Raw genomic sequence first — 19413 nt, forward strand, 5'->3', positions numbered from 1 at the left:
TATTTTAATAAATGTACTCAAATGTCTTAACCTCTAACCTTTCATTTTCCAGGAGACTAGTATCACACAGATACTGTATCACACAGAAAGGTATGGGAACAAAATTACTTCTGTGTCCGGATGTTCAAGTAGCTGGTGGTAATTATAATTGGATGAGGAAAAAGTGAGTCAGTTGGAGGTGAAGAAAAGGAGAAGAAATGTCATAGACTAGTCTTGCAATGATAGATGGGGTGGAGAAAAACAGACGATGCCTCAGAGAGAGTTCTGCACCCACCTTGTGCAGGGAAGTTCTCTCCACCAGTTGGAAAGGGGAAGGGTCTATGCGGCAGCAGTCAAAGCATACATCCTTATTCAGCTCCTCCTGTTCCCAAGCATCTATCTGACACAAGAAAGAAAGAGTGTCACTCTTACAATAATTAGCAGTGTTGCTGGTTATGTATCCAAACCAGGTCCATTTACCTGTTAATCATTCCTCCACTCCACGTAGATTGTTTACCTGTTTTGCCCATTATATTACCCCTTTCATGTTTCCCACCCCTTCCTTGGCAGTATCAAGTCCCTATGTGAATAGACCAATTCCAGTCCCTCTGAGGTTTTCTTGGAAGGTGAAGTTTTGCTCTTTCCTACTTAGAGAGAGTGAACATCTTAGCTTTCTTTTCTGAGTTGACATTTCCCTCGTCATTACAACATAATACTTCCTTTGTGCAAAGAATAAAGGAACAACAAAGACCCATAGATTTAAGTGAGAAGGGAAATATGGAGGTCTCTAGCCCAACACCCTGCTCACAACAGAGTTGACTTCAAAGCTAGATCAGATTACTTGGAGCCTTACTCAGTACATCTAGCAGAACATAGGATAGGCTGCACCGATGGGCTGAGGTCAACTGCGTGACGTTCAACAAGGCCAAGTGCCGGGTCCTGCACCTGGGGCGCAATAACCCCAAGCAGAGCTACAGGCTGGGAGAGGAATGGTTGGAGAGCTGCCAGGCAGAGAAGGACCTGGGAGTGGTGGTGGATAGTCGGCTGAATATGAGCCAGCAGTGTGCTCAGGTGGCCAAGAAGGCCAACGGCATCCTGGCTTGTATCAGGAAGAGCGTGACCAGCAGGGCTAGGGAGGTGATCGTCCCCCTGTACTCAGCTCTGGTGAGGCCGCACCTCGAGTACTGTGTTCAGTTTTGGGCCCCTCGCTACAAGGACATCGAGGTGCTTGAGCGGGTGCAGAGAAGGGCGACGAAGCTGGTGAGGGGCCTGGAGAACAAGTCCTACGAGGAGCGGCTGAGGGAGCTGGGCTTGTTCAGCCTGGAGAAGAGGAGGCTCAGGGGTGACCTTATCGCTCTTTTTAGGTACCTCAAGGGAGGCTGTAGCGAGGTGGGGGTTGGCCTGTTCTCCCACGTGCCTGGTGACAGGACGAGGGGGAATGGGCTTAAGTTGAGCCAGGGGAGTTTTAGGTTAGATGTTAGGAAGAACTTCTTCACTGAAAGGGTTGTTAGACATTGGAACAGGCTGCCCAGGGAAGTGGTGGAGTCACCATCCCTGGAAGTCTTCAAAAGACGTTTAGATGTAGAGCTTAGGGATATGGTTTAGTGGAGGGCTGTTAGCGTTAGGTTGGAGGTTGGACTCGATGACCTTGAGGTCTCTTCCAACCTAGAAATTCTGTGATTCTGTGATTCTGTAACAATCTCTTATTGTGTGAGACTTGCCCAGTGTACAAGTCTCAGAAGAAGAAAATGGCTTTATCTTTGGCTTTATGTGGTAATTGCTGATGTTGTAAGAAAGAATTGCAAATGATAAGGAATGGGCAAAAGGAGCACTCACTTGACATCAATCCCACTCAGCATCCAGTCTTACCTCTTCTGGTGTCATTGTATCAATGACTTCCACTGGCTCCTGTAGGAGAAAACGCTGGTCAGGATAGATGAAGTACACAGTTTCACAGGGTACAGAAGGAAAAGATGTACACAGTCTCCTTACCCATTGTGGTCCCCTTTTTATTCCAAATAATGACTTACTAAGTTATTAGGTTTTCTTCATACTGGTATATTAAAAGGTGCACTCTATACTTGCTCTTCTTCCCTTGCCAAAGAACACTGGTGGAGCAATTCAGGTGCCTAAACATGGTCATGTAATACTGTTTTAGATGCTCTCAGACATTCCACATGGGTTCCAACTACTGCCCTAGAGAGGATGGGTCTCCCATAGGCTCTATATGATATCTACCAACCCTGTACAGACATTTCAAATACATAAGGGCATCTAACATGGCACAAGACAAAAGCATCTTTTCATTTTTAAATACCTAAAACTGTTTGCCAAATGGACTAGAATTGCACTTTGTTCCAGGTTAGCCAAATTATGATTACTTGGAAAAAGATGCCCAGTCTCAGTCATGATGGTAGCCTTGACACCTGAGCACAAATGGCTCATTAGCAAGATGCACACTCTTTTACAGTAATTACATCCTTTCTTCTTGGAGGGAGCTCCCCACTGACACTGTTAGAATTCAGGACCATGAGTATGTACGCTCTTTGGCCAGATTCTGAATGGCTCTGTGTAGAGAGTTCTCTTCCTATTACATCCCTTCTCTCTTCAGGGTATTGCTAGGCTTTCTGTATCCCTAACCTGGACATCACTCTCTCTTTCAAGTGGACGGTTGAAAGGGCACAAGAGCTGCTGGATCAGTTGCCTCAAATTCCAGAAATTGCCTGAAGGATAAAAACAAATGTGGATAAGAGACAAGAATGAATGAGAGACAAAAATACAAAGCACCATGCCCATCTCCTTGCCCAAGGCAGGCTGGGAAATAGTATGAAGGACATGTTAACTGTGAATGACAGGGTTCAGCCAGCCACAGTCTAGCATTCAGTTTGTAAAACGGTGGCTAGGACATGCCAGAATAAACATTTCCATGCAATATCTTTTCCTCAAGGAGAGGAAAGAAACCATTTACAAAATAGCCCTTGTGGATAGATCAGTGACCCTGAGGAAGAAACAGAAGCAAGACTACCAGGACAGTAAACAATGTGATACAAGGGAGAAACTGCTGTGAGTAGAGGTTTCTGCAATCTATAAGGAAAATGTGATTCAGAGGATGAGTATGAAAAGGAAATTTGAAAATTATTTCAAAGACAAAACATGTCAAAAGGACAGAACGTGACAGGTACAAAAGGGTGAGAAGTGTGCACTGGGCTAACAGTGTAATGGCTGAAATGAAAATGACTGCAGAACTATTCTCTTAGGAAGGGCAGTCAGGAATTAGAAAAGGGAAGAAGATAGGGTTTGGTGCTATTGTGAAGTGAACAAGGTTGTGGAGGAAAATCAGTCAGAAAAAATAACAGTTCTGAGCCAAACTAAAAATGATGGTAGGGAAAGCCTTTTGAAGTCACCCCTTGCTACGTTTCCTCTCGTCACTCCTTGATCCCTCAGCACTAGCTTCACTTAAAGTGTCTCACACAATGTCCTTGTTTTGATGTGATTATCTTTATGATTTGGTCAGGAGGGTAAATGGCTGTTCCACCACTCTACTGCCATGGTAGCATAATACAGATTTTCCTGTGCCTTAAAAGTTTGGTCATACATGAGTGGTGTTAAGAATCCAGAATGTGCTATATGGTACATTATATGTTAACCTTTAGGTGTCTAAAAGCATGAGCCAGAGCACTGTTCTCTGTATTTGTTCTCAAGATTTGGCTACACCGCTGTGCTTACTCACTGTCTGCATATTTCAAGACACATAAAGGAAAACAAACAAACAAACACAAATTAAAAAAAAAAAAAACAACAACACCATCCTGTATCAAATGTACATGATATAGGAATCATAAATGAGATATGAGTACAGTCTTGGAAACATAGGTCATAAAGGTAGAGCAGCACAAAAAGAACACAATACATCAGTATTTGTCCATCAAATTAATGTAGCTGAAACAAAGAGATGTGCATCCAAGGGAGGAGTTGTTCAGTTTTGGAGATGGGTGAGCAACTCCAAAAATAAGTACATCTGGTTAGCTCTCAGGCTTCTTTTCCCAGGAAGATTAATTCACAGGGTGAAGAGATGGGACCCTTCCATGCAGAACCTTCAGAAAAAGTCAAAGGATATGTTATGGCAAATGATGGAGTTGGGAATACTGACAGGGAGAGAGCAGCCTGAGTGGACCTACTTTTGCCATGCTCTCTGGGGGATCACAAACAGAAGATAATTTCAGGTATGTTACACTGACGGTGAGGTACATTAACAAAGTGCCTTTAATATATGAAAAATAGAGAAAGCTGAAAGACCAATTCCTTCTCTCAGTGTCTGGGGAGCCAGCACCTTGCACAGACACCTACACACAGCAAGCTTTAAAGTTTCCATAATCTAACTGACATACGGCTGGGGCATGCCAGAAGTTACCATACCTGGGGGTTGCTGTGGCTCCAAAATTTCATGTGTTTGTTTAACAGGACTTGTTGGGCCGTTGGGCTCCTCTGGGTAACTACAAGTGGGAGTTGGTGGCGGGGGCAGCTGTTATTGAAAGGAGAGAAAATTAGATCCACCCTGTGTCATTTCTTTCTCCGTCTCTCCAAATGCCTTGCTGCTTCTTAAGCAGTCTTTATCAAGTCTCTTCTCTTTTCCCTCACCTCTGCCTTCTCATCTGTATCCTCATCCTCATCAACATAAGCAAAAGACTCATGCTTCAGCTTTGGCAGGGTTGCCCCTGACCCCTTACTGTGTCCATTGTAAGGTGCCTCAGCTAGCTTCTGCTGCATTTCTCTGTTGAGGCACCGTCGCCGTTCTGGGCTGATATGTCTCTGGAGGAGTGCCTGCAGTTCAGAGCGCTCCACAGACCCCAGTAGGATCATGGTCTCTGCATAACAGAATAGAGAAACAGTTAAACCCCCTCAAGGTTTTGAATGTCTCATGCTACGTGCTGCCCCTTCCTCCTTCCAACCTTTTCAGAGTGCTCTGACTAGCACTATCATGAGCTATAAAGGAGGCATTGACCAGCCCTGTTAATTGCTGCTAGTATGCTGTGAGGCTCTGGGAGGCTAACCATCAAGCTATGCTACTTCTCAGCACCACATCAGGCTCTTTACTTATACAAGATCCCTCCCCATCGTCAAAGTTCCCCTACACCTCTTTGACCTGCTATATCTTCTTCACTCCCCACACTCCAGCCTCCCTTGCTGACAAAGCTGAAACAACCTTCTGTCATACATGATACATAGTGGAAGATATTTAGGATTATTATTATTATTTTTTTTTTTTATGTAGTAGGTCACACTATCTTCTTCAAAGTGTATAATTTGAGAGCTAGTTTCTTTGATTCTGAGTTGAGACAGTGTTCAGGAAGGACTAGGTTCTCCACTTTGCTGACCTGGTGAGTCCACCAAAGGCAAAGTCTTAACAGTGGTGCTTTGGAGCAGAGTTTGCAAGTCTCGGTATTTACAGTTGGAGGAGACAAACTTCACATCTTGGACCATAATATCTTCAACAAAGACATTGTATTTGCTGTGAATTTATGGACAACAAAGTTAAGAGTTAGCGTATTAAAAATGTCTAGCAGATAAATTCCTCAAAGAAACACATAAAATGATGACTTCTTTAAAAAGTGTTCCCTATACAGTTGCTAAATAATCTTCTGTAAGAGTAACCAAGGAGGACTTTGCAACAGGATCAATACAGATTAACTAGATTTTCATTACAGTTGTATTTCACTCCATTACTCCCCATGATAAAATTACATGCCTTTCTATGCACATACATATATGTTTTATATATACATACCTATGTATATTATATATACTATATAGAGAAACATGTATGTGAATAACTGAACTTTGTTTTAAGCTAAACATCTAAATAAAATACTTAAAACATTTTTGGAGAAAAGTATCCCAAACACCAAAACTTCCAAACTGAAGCAATTTGGTAATATCTACAGAAATTCAGTAATATTGCAGATTATTCAAACCTGTGCTTTCTGTGAAAAAAGAACTTTTCTCCATTTCTGTGTATGAACCTTACTTTTACTACACCTTTTTTTTCTTTTTTCTCCTCACCTCAGGTCTATTCTGCTTTTTTATTTTCTTTGTAGCTCAATCCCTCTGTCTCCTTTTCATGACCTTTTCTTCTGCCATGATCTCACTGTTTTGTTTTACTTCTTTACCACTCCCTACATCCACCTCAGTTTTTCTACTATACCTTATATGATTCCAGCCCAGGTCTGGCAGGTAAGGCAACTTCTTCACCTGGATGATGCTGTCATAGAGGCTGGGTTGCAGACTCTGGGCCACCATGTTGGCAAGAATGACAGCTACCATCATGGGCAGGATGTGAGAAATTTGACCTGTCAGTTCAAAGCAGATCACAGCAGTGGAGACAGTGTGGCTGACTGCTCCCGTCAGAGCTGCTGCACCTTTCCCATGTAGGGTAGAAAAGAAATTGGGAGAGAAGAGGAAAGACTGTCATATAGAAACAGAATATCAAGTCAGCCAGAAAAGACACAGAGATGAGACCAGGTGAAGAAAGAGAAAGACATAAAGACTCACCAATGACAGCATACCCTCCAGGTAAGATTTTATAAACAATACCATCAAAGAGGATCCCATCAGGAAAGAGTGATGCCATGATTTCCCCTATAAGACGTCCAAATGCAGCACCTGGAAAATATCACCAACAATTATGGAATTAACATATAAGGAACACCCAGTCTGTGCTATGCAGAGATGCTGGGCAAGCACTGGAGTACTTTCTAACAGAAACAAAATAAAAACTTACATTAAAATGACACCAGGGATTAAAGAGTAGCTTTCTGTTACAAAATATGGAAGTTAAACTCCATAAACTCCTCATAAACTCCAAGGGGAAAAAAAAATACTAAGATAAGTAAATACAGTTGAACCCTCATTTTTCCGTAGACACACCAAGTGTTATGGTATTTGTGATTCCCTGCCAGGAGGAAAGATTTTTTAAAAGGTGGTGTATTTTGTGTCGTGTCAGTTAAGATCACAGTTGGGGATCTTCATATACTCATTCTATGAATGTCTAAACACTAAAATAATAGGCTTACAGAAAGGTTTAAGTGGGAAGGGACCTCTGGAGGTCTTTGATCTGATCCCTGCTCAAAACAGGGCTAATTTAAAAGTGGTAACAGGTCACCCAGGACCTTGGCCAGACCAGCTTTAAAAGCCTCTAAGGATGGTGATTCCCCATCCTCTTTCTGGAAACCTTAACCAGGGAAACATTCTTTTTCCCCCTATGTCTCTCAGAATTTCCCTTATTACTTGTGCCTTTTACCTCCTGTTTACTATGTGCCTCTGAGAAGAGTATTTCTATCCTCTGTATACCTTGCTGCATTAGATGGTGAATTAGATGGTGAAACCTAGAGTCAGACTTCATCTTGGCCTTCTTTTCTACACGTTGATTAAGCACAATTTCTTCACACTGTCCTTCATTTTGTGCTCCAGCTCCTCAGCAATCTCAGTGGCCCTACACTGGACTCACTGCACTTCATCAAAATTTCCTGCATAAGTGGACACAAAATAACATAATATTCCAGAATTGTCCCAAAAATACTGATTGCTGGGAAATAACCATTTTCTTTGTCTTGCTCTCTGGACTTTTCCTAGTAAACTCTTACTTGTTGTTAGCCTTTATTACTGCAAGGGCATGCTACTGACAGGTTCAGTTGTTGCCTTCAGGAACCCAGAGGCTGTTAACATAGTTCATTTCATTTAATAGCTATGAATATTAATGCTGATCATTATGAGTTTGTGTTTCTTAGTCTTTTTTTTTTTTTCTTTCTTTTTTTTTTTTTTTTTTTTTTGTCTTGGAATTAAAAACTGTTAAAAAACAACAAACCCCCATACGTCACCATGTCACCATACTCCAGTCAGAAGAAAGAGAAAAAGGATTATGTGGTATTGCAGGTACTAATTTTGAGGTTGTCTCTTCTCACTGGGCTTCAGGAACAAAAGGAGCAACTATTACTAATTGTAGTATGAAAGTTTCTTCGTAGGTAGAAAGGCAGAGAAATGAGAAGGCCATGATACAGCATGCCTTTCCACAGCTTGGTTTCCCTTATGTAAAAGGACAGGAAAGTCCTTCTCAGCATTTGGATTTGAGGGCATGGGAAAGGACCCCTTCAGCAGAGGCTCAGAGACTGGTATATGAACTACTAACTGAGCTTGTCATAGGCAGTGATAAGTAGACTCCTCATCCCCTAGAAGAAATCTGCCAGGTACCTCTGCAGTATCTCTCTCATCCTTTTCACCTAGCAGACCTATACACAACAACACAAACTCACCCAGAACAAAAACAGGCATGAAGCCTCCACAGGGGATTGGCATTGTAGTAGCAATGACAGACATCCAGAACTAGAAGAGAGGTAGAGAGGATGCAGTTGTTAGTGAGCAGCAATAGCATTTTCAGCAATCCCACTCTACTGCCAAGCTGGTGAATCCATAAGGAGACACATTCTGGGGGATGTGGCAGTTCAGCCAGGAAGTGAAAGGTAAAGGGTCTGTGAGGTGTGAAGGGTAGCTGGAAGAACTCTGAAAACACACCAAAACTGATGTAAAAGACCTCTGGGTACTGCTATGGTGACAGGGAAGGCAAATCACCAGGAGAATGAACATGAGAATTCCTTTGCCATGGACCTTTGAAGGTGAGATTTCCTACTGCTTGGTTTTGTTTGTTTGTTTTTGTTTTGATGTTTTATAATAAATAAATACATTTTATTTTATAGAACAAGGTTGTCAACATTTCACAGACTCAGAAAATTTTCAGCATGAGGGAACTTTAGAGGTCTCTCACTCAACTCCCTGCTTCCAGAAGGGCTAATTCCTAAGTTAGATCAGTTTTCTCAGGACCTTGTCCAATTGAATTCTGACCATTTTGAAGGATGGAGATTCCCCATCTTTTCTGAGCAGTTGTGTCACTCCTGACTCACACTAAAGGGAGATTTTTTTCCTGAAGTCAACCTGCCATATGTTTCCCTTTTTTTAGCTTGTGCTGTTGCCTCTTGTCCTTTCACTATGTTGGGCAAAACAATGAAAATCTGTCTGGATAGAATAGAATAGTTTATTTGGAAGGGTCCTATAAAATTGAGTCCAACTGCCTGAATAGTCTCAGGACTAACCAAAATTTAAAGCATGTTAAAGGCATTATCCAGATGCCTCTTAAACTCTGACAGGCATGGGGTATCAAATACCTCACTAGGAAGCCTGTTCCAGTGTTTGAACAACCTCACGGTAACGAAATTTTTCCTAATATCCAGTCCAAACCTCCTCTGGTGCAGCTTTGTGTGGTTTCCTTATGTTCTATCATCTGTTATCAGGGAGAAGAGACCAACAGCTTCCCCCTCTACTTCCGCTCCTCAGGAAGTTGCACAGAGCAATGAGGTCACCTCTCATCCTCCTTTTCTCCAAACTAGACAAACCAAGAGTCCTCAGCATAGGACATGACATCCAGCCCTTTTACCAGTTGGTTGCCCTCCTCTGCATGTATTTAAGTAACTTAAAATCATTTTTACATTGTGGAGCCCGGTACTGTACACAATATTCAAGGTGAGGCCGCACCAATGCTAAATATCAATCACTTCTTTTGACTGGCTGGCCATGCTGTGTCAAATGCACCCTAAAATGTGGTTTGCTTTCTTGGCTGACAGTTAGTGCTGAGGCTGATCCAAATGCTGTCTTAGACCAGCACATACAGTCTTCTTCTGGAGGCAACAGCCTAAATGGGACTCAGGATAGATATACCACATAGTCCATCCTTCTTTTATTCAAGTAAATGAGACCTTATCTGTTTGGTACACCATAATCAGAATTACAACAGAAGCAGAACCCTCAGTTGCCTGTCAGAAATTTGATACAGTGTTTTACTTTAGATGGAATCAGCTTTGACAAACATTAATGCCCATTTCTGATCTACTGAAATATTCAACTGATACTTCAAGGTGGCATCAGCTCTTTTTGTTCTTAAGAAAAATCAGCATTTCTATGATATTTTTACACACACACACACACACTGGCCTGGAAAACCTCTTTTTTTTTTTTTTTTTCTTTTTTTTTCCAGGATTTGGAATATAATTACTTGGATTTTGGAATATAATGACTACTTTCAAATCTCTTCTCTTGCTCTGTGATGTATCTGTTACACAGTTAATCCTTTCAAAGTCTGAGCAAATGCAATTTCTATGGGCAATGTTAGGTCAGAACATTGAATCTGCTGCTGCTTTCCTAGAATTGAGCAAAGCAGGTCTCAGCTACATTTCTCCACTATGCTACAGTACTATTAACAAATCCTTGAGCCTCATTCACATATAGATAATTTTTGTCTCCTGTCTGGAGTCAGGAATATGAAGTAGACAGTATCACACTTTATTTAGGCCAAATATAAATTATCTGAGAATTTTTTTTACTCAATTACTTGTTTTACCAAATCTTTTGAGACTTGTCCTGATGTAGTCTTTTATGGCCAGCCACTACACAGTGGCTCCTGAAACTCATTCAGCAGGATGCTTGAGGATGATAAACTAGGGAGCAGTCAAGGAGGTAAGTGTAGTAAGGCCAGGAAATTATTCCCTAATGACACTGTTAATTTTGCACTCATGGTGGGCAAACATCATATCAAAAGTGTAAGAAGACCCCATTTCAGTTGCAGTGTTTCATTCAATGCCAAGCAGCTCCCCATTGTCAGATAACATAATTTTACAAAGTACAAGGAACACTCACTCTGACTGGAAAAGGCTTAGTGAGCTAGATTTCCTTACCTTCATGAGAAAGAAAAGCAGGATGATGATGAAGACACTGACTTTGGGGTGGATCCAGGCAGCAGATTTACCTAGGATCTGGGGGTCTCCTGTGTGTTTTGCCCAGGTATAGTTATCAAAGAGAGAGCTGATGGCTTCCCGTGGCATCAACTAGAGAGCAAAAAAAACCACAAAAAAAACAGGGATAAACTGTGAGATTAGACAGAATAAATATTCTACCTCTGTTCCAAGAAAGTGGAGGTTTACTTCATTAATTCATGATTATGAGACTTAATTCACATTTTTAATCTTCAGGAAGAGAAGAGTGACTGGAACTGGTGAAAGGATAACTAATTCTGCACATGGGGTAACATCTTTCTAATTACTCGCTTAGAAGAGTGGACCTTTTGCAAGTTTTATACAAAGGGGATAGCAGAGATCACAAGTCTCAGAGTACAGTCCCTCTTCAGTCCAAAGTTCTCCCAAGTTTTTCTTCCCCTTTCCAGGATGTAAGGTTATTGGGGCATAGGGGAAGGGGACACTGCTCTACAGAATTACACAGAAGTGAAAGTATACTTCCCACTCTCACCTCTCCTGCCATGAACTGTCCAAACCCTGGAGGAAAGGTCACAGTTGCTATAAGGAAGGATATAACCCCAGGGTATATGAGGCGGCTGGAAAGAAAGAAAAGTCTGTTAAAATATAATGTCACATTTTTTTTCTTGTAGCAGTATCACTTCAGGATTATAAATGCTATTCCCATGAAAACTCTCTCTCGCATTTGTATCCATTACTTTGGAATTGTGTAACTGACAATTTAATGCCCTGCTCCACTGATCATCATCATTCATAGAGAGTTCAACTGACAGCAAAGCCATTTTTCCCATCGGGATTATTGTTAAGGGGAATAAGGGAGGGATGTACAAAATGCATAGCGTTGAATGTACAGTGGTGATGTGTTTTTACAATTGTGTGGTGACCCATTATCAAAAGTCAGCCTCTTCTCCAGTTGTGTCCTGATTCAACTTTGCTTATTCATCCCTCATGCAATATATCCTGTCCTAGTGTGTTTAAATATGTTTCCCCTTCCCCCCATACATTTTGGCATGAATCCTTTGTTATATTAATTCTTATGGGAAAATAGTGCTTTACTTTCCTTTGAATTCCTGACCAACACACTTTTTGGGAAGTCTCTGTAAGGCCTTTGCTGCTAAGTGCTTTATTTCATTTTGTATTTATCTTCCATATTGCAATTCACACCTTTCAGTTGCTATCAGTTTCTCCTTCTGTTTATTAAGTATGCAGTGATTGCAATACTGTAGTACATTCTTTACATTGTCTACATTTTGATTTTAAAAGTATTTCAGATTTTAAAGATGCAGTTATATTTCAGTTAAGTTTCTTAAAATATAAATGTTAACTCTTTCTTTTGCAAAAAGAAAAGGATTAAAAACAAACAAACAAACAAACAAACAAACACAGAAAACAGTGCCTCTTAAGAAACACAATTATTGATTTTCTGATTGATTGGACATTTCCTGTCCAATCAGTAGTTTTCTTTGTCATCTTAATAAATATTACAGAATCCCTTTTCAAACAAGATGCTCTTTGAAATTATTGGGGCTGATCTAGAAGAAAATCCAGATCAGAATATCTTCTTTTGATATTTGCAGATATCTTACTGTGATATAAATTCAGTTTCTCTTAGTTTTACTATCTTATATTTGAAATAGTTCCACTAGCTTCCAGAAAGTATTTGTTACTATCCTATATCAGTAGAGTATCCAAATCTGGTCTCTAAAAGACAGCATCTTCAAAGGCACTCACTATTTGGTGAGAAACTGGCTTAGAGCTGTATGACGCCGGATGCACAGGACCACTTGACGATTAAGATAAACAAAAAATGCTCCAAGGAATCCAGAACATATCCTAAAGTGGAAAAAATGAAACAAAATCATACCAAACAACAGAAAACAAATAAACAGCCAACCAAAAACTGAGTTTAAATATTTTTCATCTTCATCTGTTATGACATCTTTTAACTTCATAATCTGCAGTAACTCATTTGAAGACTGACTCCCTGATGAAAGGAGAGAGGTGGTTTTGGATTTCTTTGTCACATGCTGAGATTTTTCTCTCGAATTTCCTCTTAGATGGAGAAATCTCATGTCAGGATATGATGTCCAATTCCAAGACATGGCAAGGTTGCTACTTATTTCTAGCTGTTCCCTTCCTTTTCTATGCCGTGGCCTAGAAAGGCTTCCAAAGATGCCTTGTACAGATGCACATGTACACAGATACACATGAATACATACAAACAGCTGTATCAGTGAAGAACAGTGAATAAACCATGACTCTGTAGGCAATATAGTGTGATAATGTTTTTATCTCAGCTACAATTTGTTGAATAGAGGGTTTCTTAGTAGTTCAAGTGAGAATGAATGTACAAAGAACTGATTAGTACTTGTGTTTCTGTGGCTGTCTCTAATTTTAACTGTTCAAATACTTGGATGACAGGAACAGTATTAGGATCTACAAAGAAAGACTGATAGATTTTAGTGTGGCCTGGAAAAGAACAGCTCATTGAAGACATGTATTGTCAGAACTTAAACATCAGGTTGGAATGGGAAATAGTAAAAAAGAAAAGGAGTTTGACTGATTCAGCAAAATTGTACACCTACATCAAATATAAGAAGTAACACACTAGGAGTGGGGGTGGGAATGGGGGTGAGGTGGTGTCCAAAACCATGACATTTAGATGCAACAGGGCAGATGAGTGCCACTACTAGGGTATTGAGCACACCAATTCTCTCCATAGGCAAGAAACCTAAGCCCAGCCACCTCAAGAGCATGCATACCAATGCACATATTTTGGGCAACAAACAGAGGAACTGGAGTTCTATGTTGAGTCTGAGATTTATGATGTTATAGGAATCACACAAACTTGATGGGAAAACTCACTTGACTGGAAGACCACTATGCATGGCCACTATCCTTTGAAAAGACAGGATGGGAAGAGGAGGCGAAGTTGAACTTTATGTAAAAGATGTTTGAGTGTATGGAGGTAAGCTATGGAGACCATGAAATTGGTCTATTCTTAAATTTTTTGGCCTATTGGTCTATTCTTTAATTTTTTTGAAATTGGTCTATTCTATTATTAGAACTCTATTGAGTTCTTTGGATCAGGATTAGAGGGACTGTTACCAAGGCTGATCTTACTTTAGGTATATTGGCTGTAGATGTGCTCTACCTAGACTTCAGTAAGGCTTTTGACACCATTTCACACAGCATTCTCCTGAAGAAGGTGGGTGCTCAAGGCTTGGACATGTATTTGATTCGTTGGATGAAAAACTGGCAGAGTGACTGGGCCCAGAGAGTCTTGGTGAATGGAGATAAATCCAGTTGGATGCTGGTCACTAGTGGTGACCCCAGGGCTCAGTATTGGGGCCAGTCCTTTCCATACCTTTATCAATGACCTGGATGAGTAATGCACTCTGCACTTTTCCTCATTGAACTTCATGAAATTATTATCAGTCCACCTCTCCAGCCTGTTGAGATCCCTCTGGGTGGCTGCATGGCCCTTAGGTGAATCATTCACTCCCCCCAGTTTTTGTGTCATCCAGGAATTTACTGCTGGTCCGCTCTACCCCATCATTGAGATCATTAATGAAGGTGATTAAAGGGCTGGAGAGCCCGCCTTATGAGAAAAAACTCAAGGAGTTAGGTCTTTACATCCTGGAGAAGAGAAGGCTGTGGTGGAATCTCATCACTATATTTCAGTATTTAAGGGTTGGCTACAAAGAGGACAAAGGTTCTCTCTTCACCAGGAGACACATTGAGAAGACAAGGGACAATGAGTACAAGCTGCAGTGAGATAGACTTCATCTTGATATATGAAAGAAATGTTTTACAGTGAGATCAATCACTGGAACAGGCTCCTCAGGGACATGGTAGAATCCCCGTCAGTGAAGGTTTTCAAGGTGCAAGTGGACAGGGTGTTAAATAATCCCACCTAGGCTCCGTTTTCACACAGAAGGTTGGACCAGATGATCCCTTTGAGGGATTCAAGGTCCCTTCCAAGCTGGGTTATTCTATGATTCAGTGATCGTATGATTCTTGTGCCTATGATCCTAATTCCTTAGGCCTACGTTCCTGATCCTAATAGAGCCAAAAAAGTATAGCATTCTATGATTCCTATACTCTACTTTAATTAGACCTGGGTAAATAGGACATAATACTCAACAGTGAAGTAAAAAAAAAAAAAAAAAGAGTGCATTTAAATTTGGTAAGAGGAAGTGTTATTTTATGTGGCAAATAATTAAGCCACAGAATACTGACACACAAGTAACATATTCATTCTATTCATTTTAAAAATGAATGGAATTTTTCACTGTTTTATGGCCTGCAGTTTTTTACTAAATCTCATTCAAAGATGATTTTAGCTTATATAAAAAATAATAATTGTATTTGGAAGAATTCCTGCTTGGTTACTTGAAATTGCATAGGAACAAGCTAAAACTAAATATAAAACTGCTCACAGGAAAACATTTGTTCAATGAGCTTCTCAAATAGTTCAAGCCTGCACTATCTAGCATTCCTGTTAAAATATGCCTTCTGCAACTGCAGAGTGAATTGAGTTTCTTTATAATACACTATTTTAAAAAGTACATTACTCCATTCCTGGCTATCAATTTGTCAATAAAATAGAGGTGCTCCTTCTGCATGCATTTTGCAACTTATCAACATTTGCTGACACAGAAGAACAAGATCTACCTTGTTATAGTGCTTAGTCTGCCTCTTTTTTTTTTTTTTTTTTTTTTTTTTGTGTGTGTGTGTGTGTGTGTGCTACTTGAAAGTGAAGAAGTATGTTGAATAGAAAGGGAGCTCGACTTTGAGAATGAATGTTAAGAGAATTTGGAACATTCCAAGTTGGCATCAGGACTTCATCCAAGACTGTACAAGTGTCTCTCTTTCTCTCTTTGTTTTTAATAGCACATTGGACACCTAGATATTTGAAAGCATTTCACAATCATCTCATACACCTTTCATAGCCTGTGTGCAGTACTGCAAAAAACAAACAAATACCACCACCACCACCAAAAACAAACAAACAAAGCAAAGCAAAGCAAACCAAACCACCACCACCAAAAACTGAATGGCTGATCTTAACAATTTATCTGTTATCACTGGATCCGATTACAGTTAAGCTATCTTTGTCAGCATATCAAGTGTACCAACTTCTCTTGGAAAGGATACCATTTCTGATCTTGTAGAAAGGAAACTCCCTGGATAAATGTTTTGTCCCATTCCCCCCTATATTCTCTGAGTTTTTTCTTCTCTGTTTTTCCTGTATGCTTTCAGAGCATTCCATTGGCATGTACTAACTGACCAGGTCTTAACAAACTAAATATAACTTTCTAGATATCAAAACTAAAGAAGTCTAGACCTTGGTTTCAAAACTAAGCAAGTTTTGACCTTGTCAGAGCTGTTCCCAAAAGGTAGAAAATAAAGATGCAAATTATTCTTGACATTTCAAGCAATTCCTTTTATTCGCCGACACAGGCTCTCATAGTATTTCTGCTTGGAGATTGCAGAAACCTAAGTTGCTGTTTTGTTTCTTCACAAATAGACTTAGAATCATAGAATCATAGAATATCCTGAGTTGGAAGGGACACATAAGGATCATCAAGTCCAACTCCTGGCTTCATCTCATCAAGGTCTGGACCCATAAGCTCAAGCTGAAGAAGATAACTGTCAAGTGAAAAGGCCATACTTGGATCAGGCCATTTGGCCATGCCCTCAAAATGGCTAGAGGGCCATTCAGTAAATTTATACCCATGATATATATACTCATTTTTATACACATTTATACCGTAGACCAAATTAGACTTCCTCTTTTATTTTAATCTTTAATTTTATTTCCTGTGGAACTTAATTTTTGATAAAGATACATGGGAACAAAATGTAATGTGGGTAATATCCATGTTTCATTCCTTACCTATTGTGCTACATGGCCACCATTGCTGAAGGAAGAATCCCAGCAAGAAGAGGTCTTTTCAGTGAAAATGAAAGAGCAGTTATTCTGTTATGCAAAAGAATTCCTATCAGAGCTTACTTGAAATCCTTTGGGAACTTACCCTATTACGGCAAATGCTGGCAGCTCTTGCAGATCAAAGGGAAAATCCATGCGAAAGTTAGTTCTGAACAGGGCTGTGATGGTAACTGTGTGAGAAGAAAGAGGTAGAAAAGGAAAGGGAACAATGATGTGAAAAGTTAAATACCATGAAAACTGGGAGTAGAGACAGGAGAACTAGTTGTATATGTGCCCTTGTATGGTTTCATGACATTATATACAATATTACAGATATACAGACTGCTCTGATTTTGTTAGTCTCTATTTTTAAACACTTGCAACTGTAGCACTCTGTAGCACTCTTGATGGTATAGATTTGTTTTCAGAGAATGTACATATATTTTTAGCTACAACACCAGATTTGTAAAGGGCTTTCTATTTCTTCTTTTCTTCTGCCAACCATTCTTTAGGCAGTAAAAGCTCTTAGTGCACTCACTGATTTAAAAACTCTTTACACAGGCAGGCAGTGCTCACTTATCTGGAGAAGCTTTGTCACAGACAATTGTGATTGCCTTCTAGAAACAAAACTCGTATCATCTCCAAAGTCTTATATGCACAATTTTTGCCTGGTGCCAAAAGAATAAATGTCTTGGGAGTCCCAGAGAAAAGATCAACTATGCTCCATTTTTTCCATCTCACTTCCACTGGTTGTGTTTCACTCCTAAAATTACTCAGATGTCGAAAGCTGTCCTGCTTTTACCTGGAGGTATGAGTGTGGAAATAATAAATAACTATATGCTAATAGGTAAAGTTCAAATGGCCATCCAGTGCAGAATGGAAATGCAGCTCAATGAGTATTGATATAAATAAAAACATGTCCGGAATCAAGAAATTATTTGCACAATCAGAAAAACAAACAAACAAACAGCAAAATTCTAGCATAATATGGTAATTAAGAGAGACATTCATATATATATATATATTTTTTTTTTTTCCCAAACAAGACCAGGCTTAGAGCAATGATTTAATCAGATCTCTGTGGGTTAGCAAGATTAACAGGAATTGTGTTTATTTATATTATTATTAAGATAAAGATTTTTAATTTAGATTATTAAGAGTCTCTGGAGCCATATGATCAAATGGTGAAAGGGAAAATATTATCATGGATCAGAAACTATCTCAGAGAGAGAAAAAAAAAAAAGGTTTATCTTGTTAGATATGTAATGATACATGTCACAATAGACCTGTAATGGGCTGCAAACTGTTGTGTTAGGGCTCTGTGGTGTTGAATGGATTTCTTTAGAGATCAATATTGGATGTGATTATGTTTAACATCTTCATTAGTCTCCTGGATGATAGGGTGGAACTCACTCACCAGTGAGTTTGCTGACCACATCAAACTGGGAAGGGAGAGAAGGGAATGGTTGATAACCTGGAGGACTGGACAGCTGTTCATTCAGAATGGCCTCAGTCATGGAGGAGCTGACAGGTTGGAAGATCACAAATACAACAAAGACAAATATTTAGTCCTGCATCTGGAATGGCAGGTGGATCAGTACAGTCTGGGAACCTAGTCAACAAAAAGAGCTCTGCACAAAAAGACCAGTAGGTCCTGGTGGGAACTAGTGTTCAATGTGTGTCCTTGTGTCAATGAAGGCTAACAACATATTGGGTCACATCAGCAAAAGCACAACCAGAAAATTGAGGTATTCCCTTTTATATGGCACTGATGAGGCCACATCTAGAAAACCTGGAACAAAAGAAATGTTTCAAAACTGGAGACAGTCCAGTGATGAGCCCCAAGATGGTCCAGGACATGGGGCACATGATGCATAGGAAGAGACTGCAGGAACTAGGTATATTCAGCCTGAAAATGAGAAGGCCAAAGGAAGCTCCAATAGCTAAGTCTTGCTACCTCATGGGGAAGTTGTAAACACACAGTGAAAGGAAAAGAGGCATTGGTCACAACTTATGTATTAGCCTACCTCACACAAAGGCATTCTAACTGAGTCATCATAGTATTCACACAGGAAACTAGTGCCAAGTCATCATGCCAAGTGCATAACTTTTGACAGCAGACAAGACTAGAGATTATGAAAACACATGAGAGGGCCCTAATAAAAACTGTTGCATGAACAATGACTGAAAAGACTGGGCTTGTAACTTTCAGAAGAAAATGAGAAAGAGAAGACATGAAAGATAAATCAGAGCAGGCGTGATGAAAGACCATAAAAATAACAGATTTCTGGTATAGACAAAAGTTTCTAATTCTCTAATATGAGGACAAAGATACTGACCATATAGACAATGAAAATTCAGAACCTTGAAAAGGAATCATTTTCCATACACAATTTGATCATGGAAATTTTTAACCCAGTCAGCTACTGAAGCAGAACATAAGGAGCCATTCATATTGGTGTTAAAGCTGCTTGGATGATTTTGAAGAAGGGACAATAAGTAAGATGCTCCAGGATCAAGTTAATTTCTAATGATTTAAGAGATCAGCAGGGGAGTTAGAGTAGATGAAGTGAAGGATAGGGCATTATCTCCTGTCATCTGGCTTCAAATTTCTTACATCTTTCTCTGAAAAGAACAGAGAGAGGTGTT

General features: G+C 39.9%; 1 protein-coding gene across 6 annotated transcripts in view; it reads right to left on the reverse strand.

Annotated features, from left to right (window-relative positions):
- The window catches only part of CLCN1 (chloride voltage-gated channel 1), a 65836-nt gene that overhangs the window by 4624 nt on the left and 41799 nt on the right, over window positions 1-19413 (reverse strand). For 5 of the 6 annotated variants that reach the window (XM_084283990.1, XM_084283992.1, XM_084283991.1 and 2 more), the window contains 13 exons: window positions 16871-16955; window positions 12561-12662; window positions 11323-11407; window positions 10755-10904; window positions 8286-8355; window positions 6529-6639; window positions 6182-6395; window positions 5355-5488; window positions 4618-4844; window positions 4396-4501; window positions 2620-2702; window positions 1849-1887; window positions 275-379 (listed from right to left, as the gene is read on the reverse strand). In XM_084283990.1, coding sequence (XP_084140116.1) covers window positions 275-379; window positions 1849-1887; window positions 2620-2702; window positions 4396-4501; window positions 4618-4844; window positions 5355-5488; window positions 6182-6395; window positions 6529-6639; window positions 8286-8355; window positions 10755-10904; window positions 11323-11407; window positions 12561-12662; window positions 16871-16955 — 1511 coding nt within the window. Of the gene's footprint in view, window positions 1-274; window positions 380-1848; window positions 1888-1971; window positions 2703-4395; window positions 4502-4617; window positions 4845-5354; window positions 5489-6181; window positions 6396-6528; window positions 6640-8285; window positions 8356-10754; window positions 10905-11322; window positions 11408-12560; window positions 12663-16870; window positions 16956-19413 lie in introns of those variants that run through there. The other variant, XR_014618286.1, reaches the window with a different exon arrangement.

This window comes from Netta rufina (assembly GCF_964035555.1).
Source record: "Netta rufina genome assembly, chromosome: 1".
In the NCBI taxonomy this organism is placed as follows: Eukaryota; Metazoa; Chordata; class Aves; order Anseriformes; family Anatidae; genus Netta; species Netta rufina.